Source organism: Phascolarctos cinereus, unplaced genomic scaffold (genome assembly GCF_003287225.1).
Source record: "Phascolarctos cinereus isolate Bilbo 61053 unplaced genomic scaffold, phaCin_HiC Scaffold_4;HRSCAF=312, whole genome shotgun sequence".
Lineage (NCBI taxonomy): Eukaryota > Metazoa > Chordata > Mammalia > Diprotodontia > Phascolarctidae > Phascolarctos > Phascolarctos cinereus.
Window position 1 is genome coordinate 142480562 of NW_027555847.1, and position 23994 is coordinate 142504555.

General features: G+C 36.2%; 1 protein-coding gene across 1 annotated transcript; it reads left to right on the top strand.

Moving 5' to 3' along the window:
• The first annotated feature begins 22729 nt into the window (after positions 1–22729).
• Positions 22730–23665, top strand: LOC110214499 (olfactory receptor 13J1-like). Its single transcript, XM_020995463.1, is given in 4 exon segments — positions 22730–23297; positions 23300–23401; positions 23404–23523; positions 23526–23665. Coding segments are annotated over 4 exon segments (930 nt in total).
• Positions 23666–23994: the final 329 nt, after the last annotated feature.

Genomic DNA, 23994 nt, shown 5'->3' on the forward strand with positions numbered 1-23994 from the left:
TAAGGCTATTATTCTGTGATCCTCATTAGTCACATGCATTTTGGATGCACATGTGAGGAGACTCAGTTGTCATTTTTCTGGGAGCTAAAGTAAATAAGACTGGCATCGGTGGGACCAGTACTGGGGACCACCTCAAATCCAAGAAAAATGAATCTCTGTCCCTTTGGTCCAGTAGCCTTCCTTTGGTCCATTCTGCAGATACTCAAAAGACTTTATGTACAAATTACCCTGGTGTGCTGAATAGTGGATCATGGTTGGCATTATCTTTGAATCATCCTGAGTCTGAAATGGTCATTCTCCACTGGAGATTAGACCTGTATGACAGAGGAGGGTCAGGGCCTAAATCCTATATGTCTCTGAAGAAGATAGTGTCTGATTCCTAGGCTTCTTTAGCTCCTTGGAGCTCTCATATCCACTCTATCATATCAAATGACTGTCTGAAGCCTGAGTTTCCTTAATCCCTTGAATAAGACCAGTAGTGAGTGAGTGAGTTAGCTTTTGACTGCCAGAGATCTTGAAATAGTTATCCTTCTCCCAACTGCTAGTTGACTGGGAAATGAGAGATTCCAGCTAAAATTGGGCAAGTAGGGGCAGCTAGGTGGCGTAGTGGATACAGCCCCAGCCCTGAAGTCAAGGGGACCTGAGTTCAAATCCGGCCTCAGACCAAACACTTGACACTTACTGGGCAAGTCACTTAACCCCAATTGCCTTAAAAAAAAAAAGTAAAATTGGACAAGTGAGAAAGAACAGGACAAAACTTGTGCAATGGATGTCTGGATTAGTGAGGATGGGGAAAGCAAGTAGAGAAACATCAATGTGTCATTATTCAGTAGTTCAGTCGTGTCTGACTCCTTTTAATCCATGGACCAGCACACCAGTGCTATCCGTGGGGTTTTCTTGGCAAAGATATTGGGGTGGTTTGCCATTTTCTTCTTCAGTGGATTAAGGCAAACAGAGGTTAAGTGACTTGCCCAGGTTCACATAGCTAGTAACTGTCTGAGGCCTGATTTGAACTCAGGTTTTCTTGACTCCAGGCCCAGCACTCTATCCACTGAGCCACCTAGCTACCTGAACCACTTACTAACTTTGTGGATCTGGGCAAAATGCTTAATGTTTCCATGCCTCAGTTTCCTCATCTGTAGAATGATGGGATTAGACCCAGTAGTCTCAAAGGTCCCTGTCAGTGCTAAATCTGTAATTCTATAATCCAATGAAAAGCACCTAAATTATGTCCAGTGGTTTGTGCTTTAAAGTTTTAAAACATGGAAGACCTCTAGAGACTCATAACTAGCACCCAAATGAGAAATCAACCAAGAGGAACCTGCCACCTAGCTATGTTCTCAGATCAAAAAGTCAAAAAAAAAAAAAGAGTAGATGGCAGAATAATCTTGTAGTCTGTTATTAGGAACACCAGCAGAGTCCTGCAATGAAATCTCAGTGCCTATTGAAAACACAAGATAAGAGATTGATCAGTTGCCAACCCATTCCATGTAGCTGAGATGTTAAACAATCTACCAGTATATAGCTTGGCTCCAGTGAAGGTTGAAGTTCTACCAATGTAAAACATTACAACTACTTCTTGTCTGTTGTACAATTAGTTGGACTCCCTGACGACACAAAAGATAGATGTGGGAGAGTTGAGGAATCAGGCCCCATAGAGTCTCTTCCAACTTAGTGCCCAACAGGCACTAGGAAGACGGCGCATCCAAAGTTGATCTAGGTCAAAACTCAGATTAAAAGGAAACTGAGTTTGACTGCCACGCGGGAAAATTTAGTAGTTTTCAGGACATTCTCGCTTAAGAGAAAGGCTAAATCCAGAGGTAGTGGCCTGATACTTCATTGTTGGAAGCCCCAAAGGAGTTTATTTATGGGGCCTAACTCTTGAGTGGTAGGGGATCCTCCATTTGCCACCATTTAGCCTTGGACCCAGAAATGAGAATACTGACCAGTTTGCCTGAGGACAATCTTCTCCCACAGAAGATTGGGAGAAATAAAGGGAGGACTCATTAATGGCAGCAAGTCACAGCAAAAGTGTGACTCCTTTCTCTTTTTCATTTTTCATTTTTTAAAAATTGTTTGCTGTGGTTGTCTGGCAGGGGAAGGGGAGGGATACCTGGGTAAATTCAAGCATTATATGAGCAGAGATATCCATAAAGCTTGCTTTTTAAAATGTTTGTTAAGGGAAAAGTAATGGAGGTTCAGTCTTTTTTTTTTTTAATAAAATAATTCTCATGGGCTAGCCCAGGATGGGGAACCTGCAGCCTCGAGGCCATGTGTGGCCCTTGTCCTCAAGTGTGGCCCTTTGACTGAATCCAAACTTCAAGGGGATTTGTTTGTGAAGTTTGGATTCAGTCAAAGGGCCACACTTGAGGACCTAGAGGGCCACATGTGGCCTCAAGGCTACAGGTTCCCTACCCCTGGACTAGCCCATTCAGACCAGGTACATGAGCTAGTCACCTGGAAGGAAGTATGAATATTATCTGCTGGAAAAGACCAGAACTGCAGAGCTGAGTAGATGGATATAAGGCACTCTCTGCTGGAAAAGAGTGAAACTACAGAGAGTAGCCTAATAGAGTTAAGTGGCCATACCCATAAACTACAGAAGACGGAGATGACAAGAGCACCACTAACTGGTGGGAGGAAGAAAAGTTACAGGATCGAACCCAAATGGGCAAGATGGAATAATTGATGAGGAAAGTTTGAAGGCAGGAGAACCAAGCCCAGATGACTCTAAAAAAGAACCACACATAGGCCAATGCTGTAAGTCAGGAAGATTGTATGTGTCTCTGTATAGCGTAGGTGGGAAAAGTTGCTCACTAAGAGGTATTTTCTATGGGTATGAATGAAGATTTCTCTGTTATTATTAGCTCGCAAATAAAACTGTTCATTTTTCAAGTATCACAAGGCCATGAGCTTTAAGAAGAGATAACGTAGAGTGTTAAGAAGTGCTAGGTACTGATCCTCACAAATCACCTTGGTGGGAGCAATGAACCAGAGAAGAAAGATGTCCCCTAAAATCAATCTGGGTCTTTTTTTTAACTAGGTAGGAGCCTCAGATCCTTCTGTAATATGTGAAAATCTGAGTGAACTTGGATATTTTTCAAGCAATTCTAGAAAGAGGGAACATTCCTAATCAAAACTGCCATAGGTACCTCTCTAAAAGACTTTGATTGTTCCATATTCCTTCCTTTCTTGACACAAGATATATTCCTGGGCTAATTGTTGTAGTAACAAGACAATGCTAGATTAGAAATTTATATATTACAATTTTAGACTTGTAACTTTTTAACCCTAATTTGTGATACCACTTAGTGTGGTGGTAGATAATCTTCCAGTGAAGTCCTAAATTGGTGTGGGCATCATGATATAGAGGCAATTCTGGTTTCTCCTAGGGGTAAGACATTGATAAGACCTACTAAGTCACAAAGAACTTAATATCTTTGTCAATAGAGGTAATAAACCATAGTGAAATTACAGGTTATTAGAGTTCTGAAACTAGTGTATTATATCAAAAGAAGTGATAATAACATGAATGAGGGATACAATGAAAATAAAGAAATGGAAGTATGATGCTAATGAGTAGGACATTGGATTGCAACATATCCTAAAGAGTAAAAGGATTAAGGATGAGTATGAAGCAAATTAACACTTTTCTGGAAAAGTGTGGCACAAATAAATATTACTTAAGTTCAGAGAGAGGAGATTAGGGAGGATTTTGAGGAGAGGGAAGCAAAGAAGAGAAAAAAACAAATGAGGAGAAGACAAGGGAGAAGGAGAGAGAAGAAGAAAGGGGAAGAAATAAGAAGGGAGGAAGGTAGACTAAGGAAATCAGGGTAGAACATGGCAGAAAATCTGTGGAAGATTCTTATCAAATTAGTGTAAGCAAAAAAAAAATGACAAGGATCTAGAGTTGGAAGGAACATAAGAAGCCATCCAGTCCATCTTCTTTATTTTTCCAATGAGGAAAATGTATGAAGTGCTTGGCCCAACATCATACAACTATACTAAGAATCAGAAGCAGGATATGAACCCAGGTTCTCTGACTCCAGAGCCATAGTTCTTTCTATTGTACCATGCAGCCAAATTGTACCTGAAAAGAAGAGAAAAAAAGTAGCATGGTGGAAATTAGTACAGAATAACTCAATGAAAGACAACAAATTTTTCATAATTATAAACTCAAATGTGAATTTATTAACTCCCGTAATAATACAAAAGATCAGTAAAAAGGATAAGAAAACAAAACCCAAGAATTTTCTGCATACAAAAGATATTCAAAACATAAAAGCACATATGGAGTGAAAATGAGTGACTGGAATGAAATTTATTATGTTTCAGATATTTGAAAAAAGCCAATGTTTCTATAAAGATTTCATATGAAGCAACAATAAAAATTCACAGTGTCTATAGAGATAAACAGGGAAATCAAATTGTATTTAAAGAATTTAAAGACAATAAAAATATTATTGTTAAGTGGGTAAGAATTAAATGGCATAGCATTTAACTTCTCAAAACACAGGCTAGCCAATTTTAAAAAAAATAAGAAAGACATATATACTAATACTATAATTGTAGGATACTTCAATGTTCACCCTGTGAGAGCTGTATAGTTAAAGACATTGGAAGGAAAAGTAGAGCTGAGTAGATTGCTAAAATAATTAGATCTGATGGACATGGTAACTTCTAAATTAGATATTAAACATGTGTGTGTGTGTATGTGTATGTATGTATGTGTGTATATATATATATATATATATATATATATTCTCACTATCAAGAATATTCTAAGACTAATCCTGTGATAAATCACAAAGAAATCATAAATCAAAATGTAAAAATATAGAAACATGAAACATATCCCATTCATACCATAACATAATGAAAACAGTTTCAAATGTAAGAAGCATAAGCAAAAGATACTGACTTAAAGGAAAACAAAATAATGGCATTCTAAATAACAAATGAGTAAAATATAAAATCATAGAAATAATTACTATGCTAAAGAGAAATGATAACAATGAAACACCATAATAAAATTCATGAGATACAGCTAAAGTTGTCCTCTGAGTAAAATCTATCTTCCCAAAAACACATTTAGAAAATTTAAAAAGAGAGGAGCAATGAACTAAGTTTAAATATAACCTAGAAAATAAAATAAGCTAAATAACACCCTAAAAACAAACACAAAAGAAAAATCATAAAAATTAGAATAGTAACAGAAAAAAATAAAAATAAAAAAATTATGAAACAGACAAAATTAGGAGGCTACTGAAACAGGTAAACCACAGACAAGCATGAATTGGGTGCTAAGTCTGCTGGTAAATTCAATCTACATGTTATCTATGAAATAAACCATCAGCTATCTTATTTTCAAAGGAAAGAGAAATCAAATTACCAAACTCAAATATGATTAAGATGAAATTTGTAACAAACCAAGAGGAAATAAAGAAAACTATCAGAAATAATTACAAAAACCACCAAAATTGGAAATTTAAAGAAAATGGATAATTATTTACAAAATCCTTAAATTAACACCAAAAAAGGACATTGAGATCAAAGAGAACATAAAAACCCAAACTCATGAAAAAGAAATTCAATAAGCCCTAAATGAACTACTAAATTTAAAAAAAACTACTTGGCCAAGTATATTTATATGTGAATTCAATTCAATGTTTAAAGAGTAATTAAAAGAAGACATTCTATCAATTTTTTTTATGAGACAAGTAGGGTCATGATACTGAAACCACAGCAAGAAAAATTAGAGAAAGAAAATTGTAGATTAATCTTGCTAATGACTATTGTTTCAAATTTTTTTAATGAAATCTTTAGAGACTACAACATACACAGATACAAATATATACATACATGCATACATACATACACACATACACACACAAATTGATTAGATTTATGCCAAGAAGAAAAGGTTGATTTATCTTTAGGAGAATAGTGAGCTTAACTAACCATATAAATAAAAGAGACTCACATGATTATAGCCATAGGAAAAGAAAAAGGCTGGGTTAAAATAAAACAATAAATCATGATTAAAAAAAAGCTTTTAGAATTATAAGTATCAGAGGTCTATTTTAAATATAATTTAAAACATTTCTCTAACATCAAGAGTTAGTAATATTTCAATGAAGGAATACTAGAAGATTTCCAAATAAGATCAGGGGCAAAAGGATAAATCTTTCTCATTATTATTTTAAATAGTCCTAGAAATGTTAGCTAAAGAAGTAAAACAAGAGAGGTAATAAATACAAATACAGCAAAGAGGAAGCCAAAAAAAACCCCAAAAAACAAAACCAAACAACCTTATTTGCAGATTATAGGATTGCAGATTTATAGCTGTCTAAGTCAGCCCTTTCATTTTATAGATGCCATGATCATTTACTTAAGAGAATCAGTTAAAATCCAATCAAGATATATAATAGCTTCAATAAAGCAGCAGGATGTAAAATGAATCCACAAAATCATCATCATTTTAACATACCACTAACCAAAAAAAAAGGAGAAAGACAAATTTTATTGAAATTATTTGCAAGTAATTTACCAAAACACACTTAGAAATAGAATGATAAACATCCTTATATCTTTAAAGGAGAAGATTTCATATATGTATTTCATGTATATATATATATATATATATATGTGTGTGTATATAACTCTCTATATATATTTCGTCTATATGCATGTATATATATGTGTGTGTATATATGTATATGAATGTTATGTATGTATGTTATATCTATAAATCTATCTATATCTAAATCTGTATATCTATATCTTTCTATGGGGAGAGGGGAGGACGAAGGTGAGGCAGGAATATTAGCCAACAGAGAGGAGTGCTTTAGTGGCAAGCCTTAGGGATGATGAGTGCTTTCATAAGATTGACAAGCCTTTTGCAGGAAAGATAATCTTGGCAAAATGGGGCAGAGGTGCAGAATACATGACAGCAAGGAAGAAAAATAATTAGAGTATAGCATGATGGTTTGGGGGCTAACTAGATACAGCAAATGTTGATCAGTTAAGAAAATATAACCAGAATATGAAAAACAATGTTGGAAGTGCAGGATTGAATGCAGCATCATTGCAAGAAGGTGAGCAGAAAATGAGAATGAGAAATGAGAAAGCACTCTTTATAAAAGAAATGAGGGCAGAGTACACAAAGAACAAAGCATAGAAACAATCAATGATTTCATTGAAGATAATGAAAACAGTGAGACAACACACCAAAACTTGTAGGATGCAGCCAAAGCAATACTTAAGGGAAAATTTATACCTCTAAATGATTACATCAATAAAAGAAAGCACAGATCAAAAAATTGTGCATGCAACTAAAAAAAATAGGAAAAAAAACAATTAAACACCAAAATATAAATCCTGAAAATCAAAGGAGAGATTAATAAAAAGGAAAATAAAAATCAATGCAATAAATAAATGAAATGAATTGATTTTTTGAAAAAATAAATATAATAGATAAACCATTGGCTGATTTGATTTAAAAAAATAAAGAAGAAAATAAAATTCCAGGATCCAGAATGAAAAGGACAAATGTACAACCAATGAAGATGAAATAAAAGCAATTATTGGGAGATATTTTGTCCAAATATATTCCAATAAAGTTGACAAACTAAATGAAATTGATGCATATTGACAAAAATATAAATTACTCAGATTATCAGAAGAGAACACTATATTGAGAAAAAGAAACTTTAAAAGCCATAAATAAGCTCCCTCAGGAAAAAAAAATCCAGAACAGATAGATTTATAAGCAAATTCTATCAAACATTTAAAGAAGAATCTATTCCAATACTACATAAACTGAAAAAAATAAGTTAAGGCATTCTGTGAAGCTCTTAATGTAGCTAAAGCCCTCCAAAAGCAATCTAGAATAAGTGCCTCCACTTTCTCTACTCTCATTCTCCTCTCACCGCTTTATAATTTGGCTTCTAACCTTATCTGAAACTGATCTCTCCAAAAAGTTACTAGTGTTCTCTTAGTTGCCAAATTCAGTGGCCTTTTCTCAGTCATCCTTCTCCTTGACTTCTCTGCAGCTTTTGACACTGTTGATAACTCTCCTCCTTGATACTTTCTTCTCTCTAAGTTTTCGGAACACCACTATCTCCTGGTTTTCATCCTACCAATGTAACCACTTCCTCTCTGCCTCCTTTGCTGGATCTCTCTCCAGGTCATGCTTTCCAGGGTTCTGTCCTGGATTCTCTTCTCTTCTCCCTCTATACTACTTCTCTTGATAATCTAATCAGCTCCCATGGATTTAATTACCATTTCTATGCAGATGATGATCAGAATTACCTTTTCTGCCCGAATCTCTCTATTGATCTCCAGTCTCACATCTCCAACTGTCTTTCTGACATCATCAACTAGATGTCCAGCATGCATCTTAAAGTCAATATGTCCAAAAGAAAACTCATTATCTTTTCCCCAAACCTTCGCTAATACTTAACTTCCCTATTACAGTAGAAAGCAACACCATACTCCCTATCCTTCGGCTTCTAACCTAGGAGTCATCCTAGATTCCTCACCATCTCTCACTTCCCACTTCCAAGTTTTGCCAAAGCCTGCTTATTTTACTCTTGAAACATCTCTCAGATGCACTGCCTTCTCTCCTCTGACACTGCCAATGCTCTAGTATCTCATTACCTCACACCTGAAATATTACAATAGCCTATTTGTGGATCTGCCTCCTTCAAGTCTCCTTACTCCAATTCATTCTCCATTTAACCACTAAAATGATTTTCCTAGAACACAGGTCTTGTTATATCACTCCTTTAATCAATACACTACATTGGCTTCCTACAGCCTCCAGGAACAAAAACAAAACTCTCTGTTTGGCATTCAAAGCCCTCCATGGCCTCGCACCCTTCCTCCACCTCCACTATATTTTCAGTCTTCTTACACTTTACTCCCCAATGTGCACTTTTTGATTCAGTGACACTGGCCTCCTGGTTTTTCCAAGACCAAGATACTTCATCTTTCCACTCTGGGCATTTTATTTGACTGGCCCATGTGCCTGGAAAGCTCTCCCTCCTCCACTCCAACTACTGATCTCTCTCATTTCCCTGAAGTCCCAACTAAAATGCTACATTCTATACGAAGCCTTCCCCAGCCTCTCTTAATTCCAGTGCTTTCTCATTTTTAATTATTTACTATTTTCCCTGTACATAGATTGTTTTGCATATATTTATTTACATGTTGTAAATTCCTTGAGAATAGGGACTATCTTTTGCTTATTTTTATATGCCCAAAACTTAACACAGTGCTTGGCACATAATAGATATTTATTTAATTTTTTTGAATGAATAAATACCTAAGAATATCTAATGATATTCTTCAGAATAATAATTAAGATAATGAATATCTAAGGAGAGAAAAAACAGAAAAAGAAAATTATAGATCAATTTCCCTAATGAATATTGATGCAAACATTTTAAACAAAATGCTAACAAAGAGATTACAGTAATTTATTACAAAGATCATATACTACAATCAGGTAGAATTTATACCAGAAATGCAAGACTGGTTCAATATTAGGAAAACTATAAGCATAATTAATCATATCAATAACATAAAGGACACAAACCCTATGATTATTTCAATAAATTCAGAAAAACCTTTTGACAAAATACAATACCTGTTCCTGTTTTTAAAAAAAACTCACTAGAAAGCATAGGAATAAATGGAACTTTCTTTAAAATTATAAAAATATCTATCTAAAATCAATAACAAGCATATCAATAATGAGGATAAACTTGAAGCCTTTATAATAAGATCAGGAGTGAAGGAAGAAGTATTATCAGCATTACTATTCAACATTGTACTAGAAATTCTAGCTATAGCAAAAAAACAAGAAAAAGACATTGAAATAACAAGCACAGACAATGAAGAAACTAAACTATCACTTTATGCAGATAATATGATGGTATATTAGAGAATACTGGAGAGCCAACTAAAAAACTTGTCAAACAATTAACAACATCTGCAAAGTTGCAGGATATAAAATAAACCCACTCAAATCATCAGCATTTCTACATATTACCAACAAAAATCAGCAGCAAAAATAAATAAATAAATAAATGAATGAATGAATAAGTAAATAAATAAATAAATAAACGAACAGACAAATAAATAAATAAATAAAAAGAGAAATTCCATTTAAGGTAACTACAAATGGTAGAAAATTCTTGGGAGTCTACCTGCCAAGACACAAATAGGAACTATATGAACACAATTGCAATACATTCTTTACACAAATACAGGTCTAAGTAATTGGAGAAATGTTATTGGTGATATCACAAGCAAGTTAATTGAGCATGGAAGAAATTACCTTCAGATTTATGACTAGTGGAAAGATTTGTGACCAAATAAGAGATAGAGAAGTTCTCAGGAGGCTAAATGAATGATTCTGATTACATAAATTTAAAAGATTTGCACAAACAAAACCAATGCAGCCAAAATGAGAAGAAATGCAGGAAACTGAGGGTGGGGTGGGGAAAGAGAAAAATGTTCAAAGAAATGTTAGTTAGTAAGCATCTCTGACAAAGTTCTCAAATATCAACTAGATAGGAAATTGAGCCAAATATGTAAGAATGAGACATTCCCCAATTGACAAATAATCAAAAGATTTGAAAAAGCAGTTTTCAGCAGAAGAAAACAAAGTTATCAATAGTCATATAAAAATGCTCTAAATCACTAATAATTAGAGAAATGCAAATTAAAACAACTCTGAAGTACAACCTCACACCTGTCAGATTGACTAAAATGACAGAAATGGAAAATGACAAATGCTAGAGGGGATATGGGAAAATACATATAATAATGCACTGTTGGTGGAGCTGTGAACAAGTCTAAATATTCTAGAGAACAATTTAGAACAATGCCCAAAGAGCTATAAAACTCTGCATACTCTTTGGTCTAGCAATATCACTACTAGGTCTCTTCCCCAATGAGATAAAAAGAAAAGGACCTATATGTTCAAAATGTATCAGCCCTTTTTGTGGCATCAAAGAATTGAAAGTTGAAAAGATGCCTATCAACTAGGGCAGGGCTGAACAAAATATGGTATATAAATGTGAAAGAATACTGTTGTGCTATAAGAAATTATGAAGGGGATGGTTTCAAAAAAAACTGAGGCAGACTTATACAAACTGAGGTAAAATAAAGTGAGCAGAACCAGAAGTTTACACAGCAGTAGCAAATTGTAAAGATAATCAACTATGAAAGACTTAGTAACTCTGATTAATAAAATAATCCACCAGAATAATAATAATCCAGAGAATTTATGATGAAAAATGCAATCTGCCTCCAGATACAGAACTGTTGAACTCAGAGAGGAAATTGAAACATATTCTCTCTCTCTCTCTCTCTCTCTCTCTCTCTCTCTTCTCTCTCTCTCTCTCTCTCTCTCTCCCCCCCCCTTTCTCCTTCTCTTTTGGAACATGGCTAATTCAGAAACACGCCTTGTATGACTTCATTATTATAATAGCTATTGTATTTTTTCTTTCTCGTTGAGTGGGAAAGGGGGTAAAGGGAGGGAGAGAATTTGGAACTAAAAAAAATAAGAAACGTTTGTTCTTCATGCTATGTCATGCTTCTCTATGATGACTTACATTATAAATTACCATACTAGACAAGCTACCATGTGATTACTTTATAGAACTAGGCAAAATAATTATCAAATTCATTTGGAGGAAAAAAAATATAGATAGAACAAGAACTAGCATTCTGGACCCAGTTCTAACAAAGAAGAACTAATTGATGAATTAGAAATGACAGAAACATTGGGAATAAAGTGGTCATTCTATCATAGAGACCAGGATAGAGAAGGAAAGTAAATTCAGGGACAATGTGATGTATGACCTAAATTCGAAGAAAACATATTTGAAAGGGTTCAGAGAAAAGTATAGTTCAATGTTCTAATATTCTGTGAGAGTCAGTTAAATGGAGTTGGAAAGCTCTCAAGGTTGACATTCAGAAGATGAAAACATAAATTATCCAATGAGTATGGAAAAGAGAGTAATGTGACTGCACAGAGAATGACTGCATCAGTCAACTTAAGTTTTAAAGGACTTATGAATGATATTAGTGTACATTAATTCAGAATAAATTTTTTAAAGTTATGTTGTAAAAATATATAATGAAGAGTACTAAATCCTAGTAAGAGCTGAGGCTGATTACAAAAGCAATGATCAAAAAGAATTTTGGTGGGGTACTTTTTGTTGTTTCTGCATGCTTACTTTATCTATGTTAGAGGAGATGAACTTGATCAGCTAGAACTGATTAGGTGTATGCAGAAGATGAAGCCTGTCTTGAATGTGATGCTAATTTTGGAACATTGAAGAATTGATCCTCAAGTAAGATACCAAAAGATTGAAAAGAATCATGAACATTTTTTCTGCTGCAAAAAAGGACAATTAAAGTGCATCAGTAGCTACAGACTCATATGCCTTCTTTCTCATCTCTATAAAATCTTTATAAGAATAATCTACAGACACATTGGGATGTTTCTTCATGGAAATATGAGAAGGGAACACACTCAGTTTCCCAAATGGTATTCTTCAACAGAGCATATTTAATAGTCTTACAATTGACTAAAGGAAGCAAACACTACAGTATGCTTCTGTCTTTATTGTTTCTTGACTATAAAAAAGCATGGAGAGAGAAATGGAGGCATAAAGTCTCTCCTCCAACAAGACATCATCTATGGATGTGTGAAGTTCATTCAAGATTCTTTGGTAGCTATAATAAGGATAACTCTGACCTGAAATTTTCTGATTATTACAATAAGCACCATTTTGCTGTTTGTCTTTCATTTTCAAAGAGGACCAATGGTGTCAATGTCTTGACTCATGTGAGAACGGGATTTAAATGAGGTAGAGTTGCACAAAGTCATCAGCCTCACTCTCTTTCAGAGTCATTGAAGTCCAGTAGCAAGACAAAAGTTAAGATTAGTGATGGCCTGGGATGCAGTGGATGACCTTGGTGTCTTCAATGTCTGACCAAGCTCTAAGCACTCCACAGCACCTGCTTCAGCTGCCTTTATGACTATTGGAACAAATTTTTCTCATCTATTCGTTCCATGGGAGGAAGTCTTCACATACTTGAGGTAAACATCTCTTTAACTCACCAATGGGTTTGGTTACCTTCAACCTGGTTTAGCCTATCTACCAAAATAGCTTACTAGGGTGTGGCCACTGTGCATGCTATAGCTTCTTAGAGGTACAGGTGAGAGTTGAGTGTCATGTACACACCAAAGGTGGATGAGCATCCCTGAAAAGCATTTAGAAAGCCCTCACCCCAGAGGTGTCAGTTCTGATATATCCCATCCACCTCTTTGAGCACTATATAAAACAGGCAGATATATATGCTAGCTAAAGACATGTCCAGTGCCTTCCTTCCTCCAAAGTATCCCATATCCAATCCAACCTTCATACAGCTACTAACATAATCTTTCTAATGTAATCTTTCTGTGCACAGCCAGTATTCTATTAAAAAATCTTTGGTGGCTCCCTATTTCCTATCACTTATTTGGTGAGCATTTGTTAATTACTTCCTTATGTGTTAGACACTGGAGATACAAAGACAAAATGTGAAACAACCCTCATTCTCAAGGAGCTTACAGGTAAGACAATATGTGCGTGTATAAGCATATGTAAAATAAAAAGAAAATAAATATAAGGTAGATATGAGATGCTAGCTATTGGAATGCAGAAAGACTGTGTAGGATGTGTTGATTGAACAGGGTTTTGAAGTAAGTGAGGAATTCATTCTAGGCATGGAGGAGGAGATTACATACAATACTTGTAAACATCAAAGAGTCTTTTTCAGTTCTTTGGTGATTATCATGAGGTTTTCTGTTTTGTTTTTCTTTTTTTCTTTTGTTTCATTTTCTCTAAAAGTCATATAATAACACTGGGAGAATTACCATTTGGGCCTTTGTTACATTGACTTCCACGTAGCAAGTGTTTAACAAATAGTTGAACTTGGGAAAGTAACTAGCTCTTGGAGCCTTAATTTCCTTATACATGAGATGGGAATAATATTTTAACTGTTTACCTTTCCTCTTGTGAGGAAAATACTTTGTTAACAATTATGAACAAGAGAAATGCAAGCAATTATTATTATTAGCAGCTATATTATATTGTTAGAACTATTACTATTAATTTTACAAATTAGGAAACTAGGATCCAAGGAATTGAATGACTTTCTTACTTCCTTAAATACAATTCATTAATAAGAAAACCAAGACAAGAACACAACTTACTCCTAGCCAAGTGTTACTTATACGACATAACCTTCTTATTTTACAAAAGAAGAAATTGAATCCCAGAGAAGTTTTCAGATTAATTTTCCTCATCTGATTTCACAACACTCTCTACATCTATACACTTATATTGCTATTTTATTATATTCATTATTTATTATATTCATTTCCTCCTGTTATAGGCTACATGAAGACAGGAACTCTGTTTTATTTACTTGTGAAACCCCCAGTATCTACCATTGATTTACACATAGCAAAGAAAATATCGAAATACCAAGACAGAAGGTAATAACCTCCCTCCTATTTTCTCACAGTTGCTAAAAGCTGAAATATTTTGTGTTGACTGAAGGAAGTTAATACAAAGGTATTTTTAGAATAATTTCCCTCCAAGTGTAGCACAACTTTCTAAAGATACCAGGAATAGTGACTCAGAGCCCTCAAGGGACCCGTGTGAGAAACAGATCCACTGTGCTCTGGGATGGGATGGAGATAGTGAAGTTCTGCCTCAGCTCCATATTCTCCAATAATATTTCTCCTCTTTTGGGCACCAATTAAGTTTTCAAAGTTGAATCTCTGTAATTGCGTCTTTGAGACATTATCTCTGAAGCACCCCCAAAGTTTCTGTACTCTGAACATTTCAGCTTCCAATTTTAAATTGCCTCTGGGACTAGCAAAGTCCCTTAGAGCAACAAGAGATTTGAAAGGTTTCCATGTCTAAGACCAGTCCAGAAACTCTGGAGACTATGAGGAACCTAAAAAAGAACCACCAGGTTACTGCCCAGGGACTGAAATGTTTTTACTGCTCACATAGAATATTCTCCCTTTGGCAATAAGCTTTCTGCTTTATGATGTAGCTAAAGGCTTAAGTCAACTCTTTGGGTGCCTTCCTTAGTATTTTAAAATATCAAGATCAGCTGAAAATAAGCCTCTTGCTCCTGCTGCCACATCTATAGAGTTATCTTCAGGTTGGTATACCAGTAGTGGAATTCTGTCACCTGTACCTTCTTCCCAGGTAGTTTAGCCGTTTCTCAGGAGATGTAGCTGGCAACTCTTTCCATCCAACGAAAGATATCTTTGTGAACAAGAGTCCTTAAACTTTCATGTGTCAGAGACCCCTTTGGAAATCTGGTGAAACCTGTGGAACCCTTCTGAAAACCATGTATTTAAAATAATTGAAGGAAATGCTAAATTTCAGTTAGAGTACAGGTACTTTATCTTTTTTTTTTTTGTATCATGGATCATTGGAAGTCTGGTTAAGCCTATGGATTCCTTTCTCAGAATTTAAATGTAGGAATTACAAAGGAAAACAAAGGTTAATAGAAATTAGTGTTGGTGAAGTACTACTTGGATATAAGTTGAAAACTTGAATATAAGTCCATAGACCACCTGAAATCTATCCATCAACTCCTTGGAAAGCCTACATGGCCCAAGTTAAGAAATCTTCTTTTAAGAGCACATATACTAGAAGATCTAGCAGTACCAGATCTTAAATTGTACTATAAGGTGGTAATTATCACAACTATCTGGTATTGGCTAAGAAATAGAAGGGTGGATCAGTGGACTAGAGTAGATATACACTATGTTAAACCTGTATTTGATAAATGCAAAGATATAAGCTTTTGCGCTAAGAACTGACTATTTGATAAAAACTGCTGGGAAACCTGGAAAGCAATCCAGTAGAAACTATAGACCAATATCTTACATTGTTTACTAAGATAAGGTCAAAATGAGTATATGATCTAGATATAAAGGGAGATATCATAAGTAAATTAGAAGAGCATGGGACATACAGCTTATCAGATTTATGGATGAGAAGACTTATGAATAAACAAGAAATAGAGGGCATTGTGGGATATAAAATAGATAATTTTTATTATATTAATTTAAAAAGTTTTATGTAAATGGAACCAATGTAGCCAAGATTAGAAGGAAAGCAGAAAATTGGGGCAGGGGAAATTTTGTAGCCAGTTTCTCAGATAAAGGCCTTATATCTCAAATATATAGAGAATGGAGTCAAATTTATTAAAAATATGAGTCATTCCCCAAGTGTCATTTTTGTTTGTCCTTCATTTTTTTTTTTTTTGGTGAGGCAATTGGGGTTAAGTGACTTGCCCAGAGTTACACAGCTAGTAAGTGTTATGTGTCTCAGGCCAGATTTGAACTCAGGTCCTTCTGACTTCAGGGCTGGCACTCTGTCCACTGCACCACCTAGACGCCCCTTTCATTCTTGAAGAGGACCATGACATCAGGAAGCTGATGCCATAATTTTCAAATGAATTGGATTTAAGTGAGGGAGGGCTATGCAAAGTCACCAGCCTCTCTCTGTCTCCAGAGTGATATAGGTCCACTGGCAAGATATAGATCAGGACAACAGGAGCTGGCACAGGATGCAGTGGGAGACTTTGGCCTTTTTAAGCTAAGGTCTTTCCCAGTTCTCAGTCTGACTGAGGCAACACCCGTGCAGTGATTAAGGATAGGTAAGAAATGAGACTAAGAATGGCCTCTTTAACCCAGTGAAAAAATCAATCTGGGAGGGGAAGACTCTCAGAGTTTCTGGCCAAAACAGAAACCATTGCTGTTTACATTCACTCTGAGCCAATTAGGTCCCAAACAATGACCAAGTGGGGAGACCAAGAGCCAGAGTGATTTGGGTTTAAGGTATGGCATGTTTAGAATTGAATTTGAATTAAATAAAATTTATGCACATATATGCATATAAAATAAATGCACATTAAAATGTGCAAGTATTAGAAAATTTGAAGGATTTTTGAGATATTACACAGAGACTATTTGAAATATTAATTGGCACCTCAAAGCAGAGAACTATTCCTAGAAAACATGGAGCTGGGGCAAAACTCTACTGTCCCCTTGGGTACATAAATATACACACTTTTACGTATATAAACTACATGTTTGGGGTCCCCCACCCCTCTTAGAAGTAAACTTCAATACTTAAAAAAAAAACAATCTATTATGTCATCAATATGAGGTCTTTCCAGGACATGTAACAGTGGGCAAGTCCAATGAGGGCTGAGCTAGAACCACCTGTAACAGTCAATTATTAAATTTGTAGTGAGAATATTTAAACCTCAGATCAGCAATTGCTGCAAATTGGGGCTTGGTTTATTTGTTTCCCTGTGGTCTAGACCAGGGATTCTTAAACTTTTTCCACTCAAGACCCTTTTTTGCATTTTGGCAGCTTTCGTTGACATTGCATGGCCTGAAGGCATGTGCAGTGCAAAGTGCACATGCTTTGTATTCAGAGCTAAGGCTGCAGTGACTTTGCATGATGCAATGTGGGCAAGTGCTGCCAGAAACACCCCAGATTCATTATGCATTTTATTTTTAACCTATTTTTGGTCATTGTGCATTCAGAAACCTTTTACTCTTGCCAAATTCTTCATGATCCCATATAGGGTTGAGACCCACAGTTTAAGAAGTGCTGGTCTAGACTTAAGAAAATGGCAAAGCGAATTAAGCTTAAAAGTGTGTGAACGTGTACTTTTTTCCCCCTAGAGAGACTGTTTCTTAAAATTTAGTAATACACTCTTTTATTGCTGGAGGCTTTAAAATAATAATAATAATAACAATCTTGGATTTATCTAATGTTTTAAGATTTGCAAAGTGCTTTACATCCATTATCTCATCTGAACCTCACAACACTCTGGAGTTCTATGGTGTGTGCATGTGTTTCTGTGTTTGTGAGATATCTACAGTGGTTCCTCCTCTAGCTGTTATGCATCAGTTTGCAGAGAGAGAGAGAGAGAGAGAGGAGGGACAGAGACAGAAAGAAAATGAGGGAAGAAGAAAAAGAAAGGGAGTGAGGGGAAAAGAGAGAGAGAGGAGGAGAGGGAAAGAGAAAGAAGAAGTCTGTCAATGAAGTCAGTTCTTTTTAAGTGGAAAATGAGCAGGTATAAATCAGTAGTCAGTTTTAATTTGGTAACATATGCGTTATAGGTTTAAAGTTTAGTTTGCCTTCAACATTTTTTCCAGTTGCAGAGTTAAACTTCTTTCCCCAGTGCCTGGTACATTGAATGTGCTTTTAAAAATGTTTCTTAACTGATTGATCAAGAAACATAAGCAACTTTTCCCCTCATCTTCCCTGACACAGAAGGAGTTATTAAATATTTTAAAATGTTAAAATAAATTATTTAAACACTTTGAAATTTGCAATTTAAACTTTTTTGAATAAGGTGGCAAAAATTTTTTAGGAAAAATATACTGTAAATGTGGGCAGATATTCACAATACATTTGTGGCTGTCTAAACACAGACATAGATAAGGTTTTGCAAAGAAGAGGAAAAGTTGTACAAGATGAGCAGAACTGCACCACTCTATTTGTGTCTTTGGCTTGTTTGGGAGTGAAAACTGATGCTCTGAGAGAAAAAAGAGCAACTTTATGTGCTATTGGATATCCTCAGGTAGTGTCATGATGACCCCTATGAACTTACTTATCCCTTTTCTCATTCTTCTTTCAGGGCAGCCAAGAGAAAAAGTACTAGAGCTAGAAAGTAAGCTTCTCCAAGAAAACAAAGCAATGCAAATGGGTGAAAATGGAGGATGGAGGGGCTCTGGGGTTAGAATGGACCATTTCTTGCAGACTAGGAAAGGAGAATGAAGCTTTAAAACATTACATTAATATAGTGGTTTAAGGTTGTACAAATCACTTTATGTGCATTGTCTCAGTGTAATAGCCCTGTGAGGGTTTATTAATGCTATTATTACCCGCATTTTATAGACAAGAAAATAGACTTTTAAAAGGTTAAGTGACTTGTCCATGGTCAAACAACTTATAAGTGTCTCAGGCAAAATTTGAAGCTGATTCTTTCTATATCCAAGTGTAGGACTCTACCCACTGTGCCATGCTATCTCTGTTCATTTGAAATTGGTGTCAGAAAAGAGTCCTTTGTAATTGTCAGCAAACTTTCCCCACTAAGCCTGATTGCCTATGCTCAATCTTTTCCCTTTCTATATGTTCCCATTTGTTTCCAAGTTCCATATGCTGCATGCCATCTGGACCCTAATCCTTGAGGTGGGTAGCATTTGTTAGAATAGAAGAGTAAATAGAAAAGTTATTTTCTCATTAATCTTTAATAAATATCTAGTTAATTATTGGTGACAATATGACAAGAGCAATTCAATTATAATAAACAAAGACCAAGTTTCTGTTATCAAGCTACTGTTATCAAAGGTTATTGGTTTAATTTCAGGAGGAGAAATAATAATAATGACAATAATTCCTTTACATAATGTTTTAAGGTTTATGCAGTACTTTCCCCACACAACCCTCTGATATAGATAGCATAAATATTATTATTCCCATTGTATTAATGAAGAAACTATGGCTTATTAGGTTATATCACTATTTCATGGTCACTTAATTAGGAAATATCAGAGTCAAGACTATAACCCATATCTCCCAAATCCATTTTTTCCCACTAGGCTCCTGTACCATACCACACTACCTCTAAAATATATTCACTGATGAAATGTCTCACCTCCTTCTTTTTCTGCTCCTTGCTAATTCTACTAATGCTTAGTCTCTGTATTTTCCTTCAAGGATCAGACAGATTAACTAGAGTTCTATGTATACATTCCTTCTTTGGGCAATAACCTTGGATTTCCCAAGGCCTGACTGTGTATAGGTGACCATTGCTCCAGATAATGAAGGGACTGTGTGTGTGTGTGTGTGTGGTGCCACTGACAATATCGATCTCATTGATCAGGAAGGTGCACCTTCTAGATTACCTCAAAGGTATGTGAAATAATGACCTCTCAAGTCCAAAGGCAAGAAAGGAAACTAGAAATTTTTTTTTCTCCAGCACTTTAAGGAAATAGAAAACCATTTTTCAACCTTTACTCCCTTCTCAAAGCCAAGTATAAAAAGTTACAATTACTTAGATACAGAACTATAACAAGGAATTGTGGAACCTAGGGAAAATTCAGATAAGTGGAACATAACGGAAATGTAGTGGTAAAGGAAGAATAAGAAAACCTACTAGCCTATGGCTAGCCAATTATTTTTTCCTCTTCTTCAATTTCCTATGATTCAGAGGAAAAGACTATTTGGGCAAAAGTACCCTTCCCCTGCTATCACCTCCCCCTTCAGTTTTTTCACCAACAACCACCACAGCCATAGCCCTTCTATCTTACCCTCCCTGCTGCTTTCATTGTATCCTCTAGAAACCTTTCATGTCCTTAACAAAAAAAAAAAATTGTGTCTTAAGCTTCTTCTTCTAATGTTCATTTTTATCTCATAATCTTTTTGCCCTAAGGGAAATGTGGCTTCCTATTGAAGAAGAGCATTCCTTTCATGCCTCTTAAAACCCTATTGCAGGGAAAGGCAGTCTTGTTATTCTTCATTGGCACTTCCAGACCTTCCTCTACCACCACTCAGCAAATATCTATCCTCTATCCAAATACTAAAAATGTTTGGCATCTGTATGTTTTGCAAGTTCTTTTATATATGTATTATCTCGCATAATCCTCATAATATCCCTGTAAGTACAATAGGACTTAACCCCATTTTACAGATGTGGAAACTGAGGCTGAGAGAGGTTAAGTATTTTGCTCTTGGTGATGTCGTTCATTCTTTTCTGAGGTGAATTTTGAACCAAGGACTTCTTATCTCCAAGTTTCTCTCCTTTTTCAAAGAGTTCAGTGATTGGATCATAATCTTCCTCTCCACCCTACTCTTTTCCTCATACTTGGAGACATCAATAGACTGATTGATGTCTTCCTAAATATATGGCCTTCCATTAAAGTAGTTTCTCTCTGCTCACTTGGCTTCTCTCAATTCACATTTTCAACCCTATCCTAATCACTCTTTGGTCAACATCAGAGGTTCTTCAGCTACAGACAGTGAATTTAATAGATAGATAGATAGATAGATAGATAGATAGATAGATAGATAGATAGATAATAGATAGGTAGCTACACAGATAGAATGTATGTATGTGAACATGTATGTATGTATATATAAGATAGTTCTGGCTTTACATAAATTCAAATTATGCAAATCCCACTTTATGTAAAGAATTCTGAAAGAAATCTGCATTCCAAAAAAAACACCTATGTTAACTTTACAGTTCTGTGCTCTCTTTCCCCACTCCTGCCCCTTGGCTTGGCATTCCTGGGCATCCCACACCCCCCCCCAAAAAAAACCTCCAAACGAAAGCAGAAGAAAGGACAGGCACAGCACAGCTGTTTCAGGGGCTTGGATTGAGACCTCCAGGGACTACAAAGGAGACTTTGCCTTTCTGTCACCCTTGTGTCTGTCTTCCCTCCTTCTGAGCTAGGGTACTAGCTGTCTGTCCTGAGCCTCTACTTGTCTGCCCTTCCTCTTCCTTCTTTTTCTAGGTTCTGCCCAGGCACCCATGTGTCTAACCCTGCACCAGGACATGTTCCTCCTCCTGATCTTGTTTCTCTGTCCCTGGCACCCACGCATCCTTGAACCCCTCCCTCTATGGATACAGGACCCTTTCCTGCCTCTGTCCCTCCCTCCTGTCCCCAAATTTGGGGGTTGGGGAAAATTCTCGTTAAACATTTCTAAGAAGGGATCAAGAGATCAAGGTTCACTAGAAGTCAAAGAGGTCCATGACACACACAGAAAGGTTAAGAAAACCAGACCAACATGAAAGTTTGGGAACTAGAGTGTAAAGAGTAGCATATCTGAAGTCAGAAGACAAGAATGCTAATACTAGGACACTTACTACCTGTTTGTCCCTAGGCAGATCATTTACCTTCTCTTGGATTCAATTTACTCATCTGTACAACGAGGTAGTTGGACTAAATGACCTCCAAGGCCCTCTCCAATACTAAATCTCTGATACTTAGATGGGCAGTTTCCCCACATAGGAAAGGCAAAAGAATCCATAAGAAAGCATGACCTAAGATTCCCTTTCCTTGATCCCCACTCCCTCAGGTCCATTCTCCTCTTTAAGGTAGGATGTATTTTAAGCCATGCCTTGACATTTTTACCTTATAAAAGAGGGAAGGGGAATCTGACTTCAGATGACCACTGTTGAGTGGTGCTGATCAAAAGAAGCCAACTCTTATTCTCCAGTCACCATGTCCTTGAAGTGCACCCCATCTCCAATCTTTCTTCCTCCTTTGCTAATAATGGACCTCTGCTCTCCCTCTCCAAGGGCTCTTTCCCTCCAATCCCTCCAAAGACCTGGAATAATGCAAGAACAGTGGACCAGTGGGTAGCCCTTCCCCTCCCCCTCCTATAGTTCCCTCTCTAATGTTCCCTTGTGGGGATCCCAGGTTTGCAAAATTAAGGGTTTGTGAAAATATTTTCTCAGGCCTGAGAAAACAGACAACAGTCTTAGGCCAGAGATTCTGGGGAAATTTCAATAGTTCCACCAGCATTTCCTGCCGTAAAAAAAAAATAATAAGTTGTATCTTTCTCCAAATCTCTGCAGGTAAGGGGGGGTGGACAATGAAATGGAAACAGTCAATGACACCATTATCACTGAATTCTTTCTGAAAGGATTTTCCAGCTTCCCCAGATTGGAGAGCCTCCTGTTTGTGCTGTGCCTGGTGATGTACCTGATCACCCTGGTGGGTAATGGAATTATCATTGCCATCAGTATACTGGATTCTCACCTCCACACCCCCATGTACTTCTTCCTCAGTAACCTATCCTTCTTGGACATCTGTTACACATCAACTTTTGTTCCTTTAATGCTGGTGAACTTCCTGTCTAAAAGAAAAACAATTTCTTTCATTGGCTGTGCTGTGCAAATGTGCCTCTCCCTTTCTACAGGATCGACAGAATGTATTCTCCTCGTCATGATGGCATATGACCGTTATGTTGCAATATGCCACCCTTTGAGATATCCCATCATTATGAACAAGAGAGTGTGCCTAGTGATGGCTGCTTTCTCCTGGATCTTTTCTTTTCTGAAATCCATTATGGAGACAGTAATTGCAATGCAGATGCCTTTCTGTGGACACAAGGTGGTCAGCCATTTCACATGTGAAATCTTGGCCATCTTGAAGCTCATATGTGTTGTACCTCCCTCAATGAAATTATCCTGCTGGTGGGCAGTATAATTCTCCTGCCCATTCCAGTGATGTTGATTTTTATATCTTATATTTTCATCCTCTCCACCATCTGAGGATGAATTCAGCAGAAGGGAGACACAAAGCCATTTCCACCTGCTCAGCCCACCTAACTGTGGTGATTATATTCTACGGGACCATTATTTTCATGTACATGAAACCCAAAGCAAAGAAGCTCAGATTTCTGATGAATTATTCACTGTTTTGTATGCTGTGGTTACCCCTATGCTGAATCCTATCATCTACAGTTTGAGGAACAAAGAGGTAAAAGAGGCTGTCAGAAAAGTCCTGAAGAAAAGTTACTTCTCAATGTGAATTTCTTTTTGGGAACTCTGTTGACTCAATGATTGGTCAAGTAAAAGTAAGAATCCTGCATAAATAGGTGTAAGGGCATGAACTGGACCTGCTATTTTACTGATATAGGAAATTTCCGGATAAGAAAACTCCTTCTATCTTTACAAGTCAGTGTCTTCTCTGAAACTTAGTTTTAAGAGAGTTGCCTTGAAAACCAAGAGGTTAAGTGATTTACCCAATTTCACACAGCCAGTACATCAGGTCTAGCCCTCTCTGAAGCCAAATCTCTATCCACTATTCTATACTACCTCTTATATGGAAATAATCACCTTTAATTGTGTAAGCTAGAG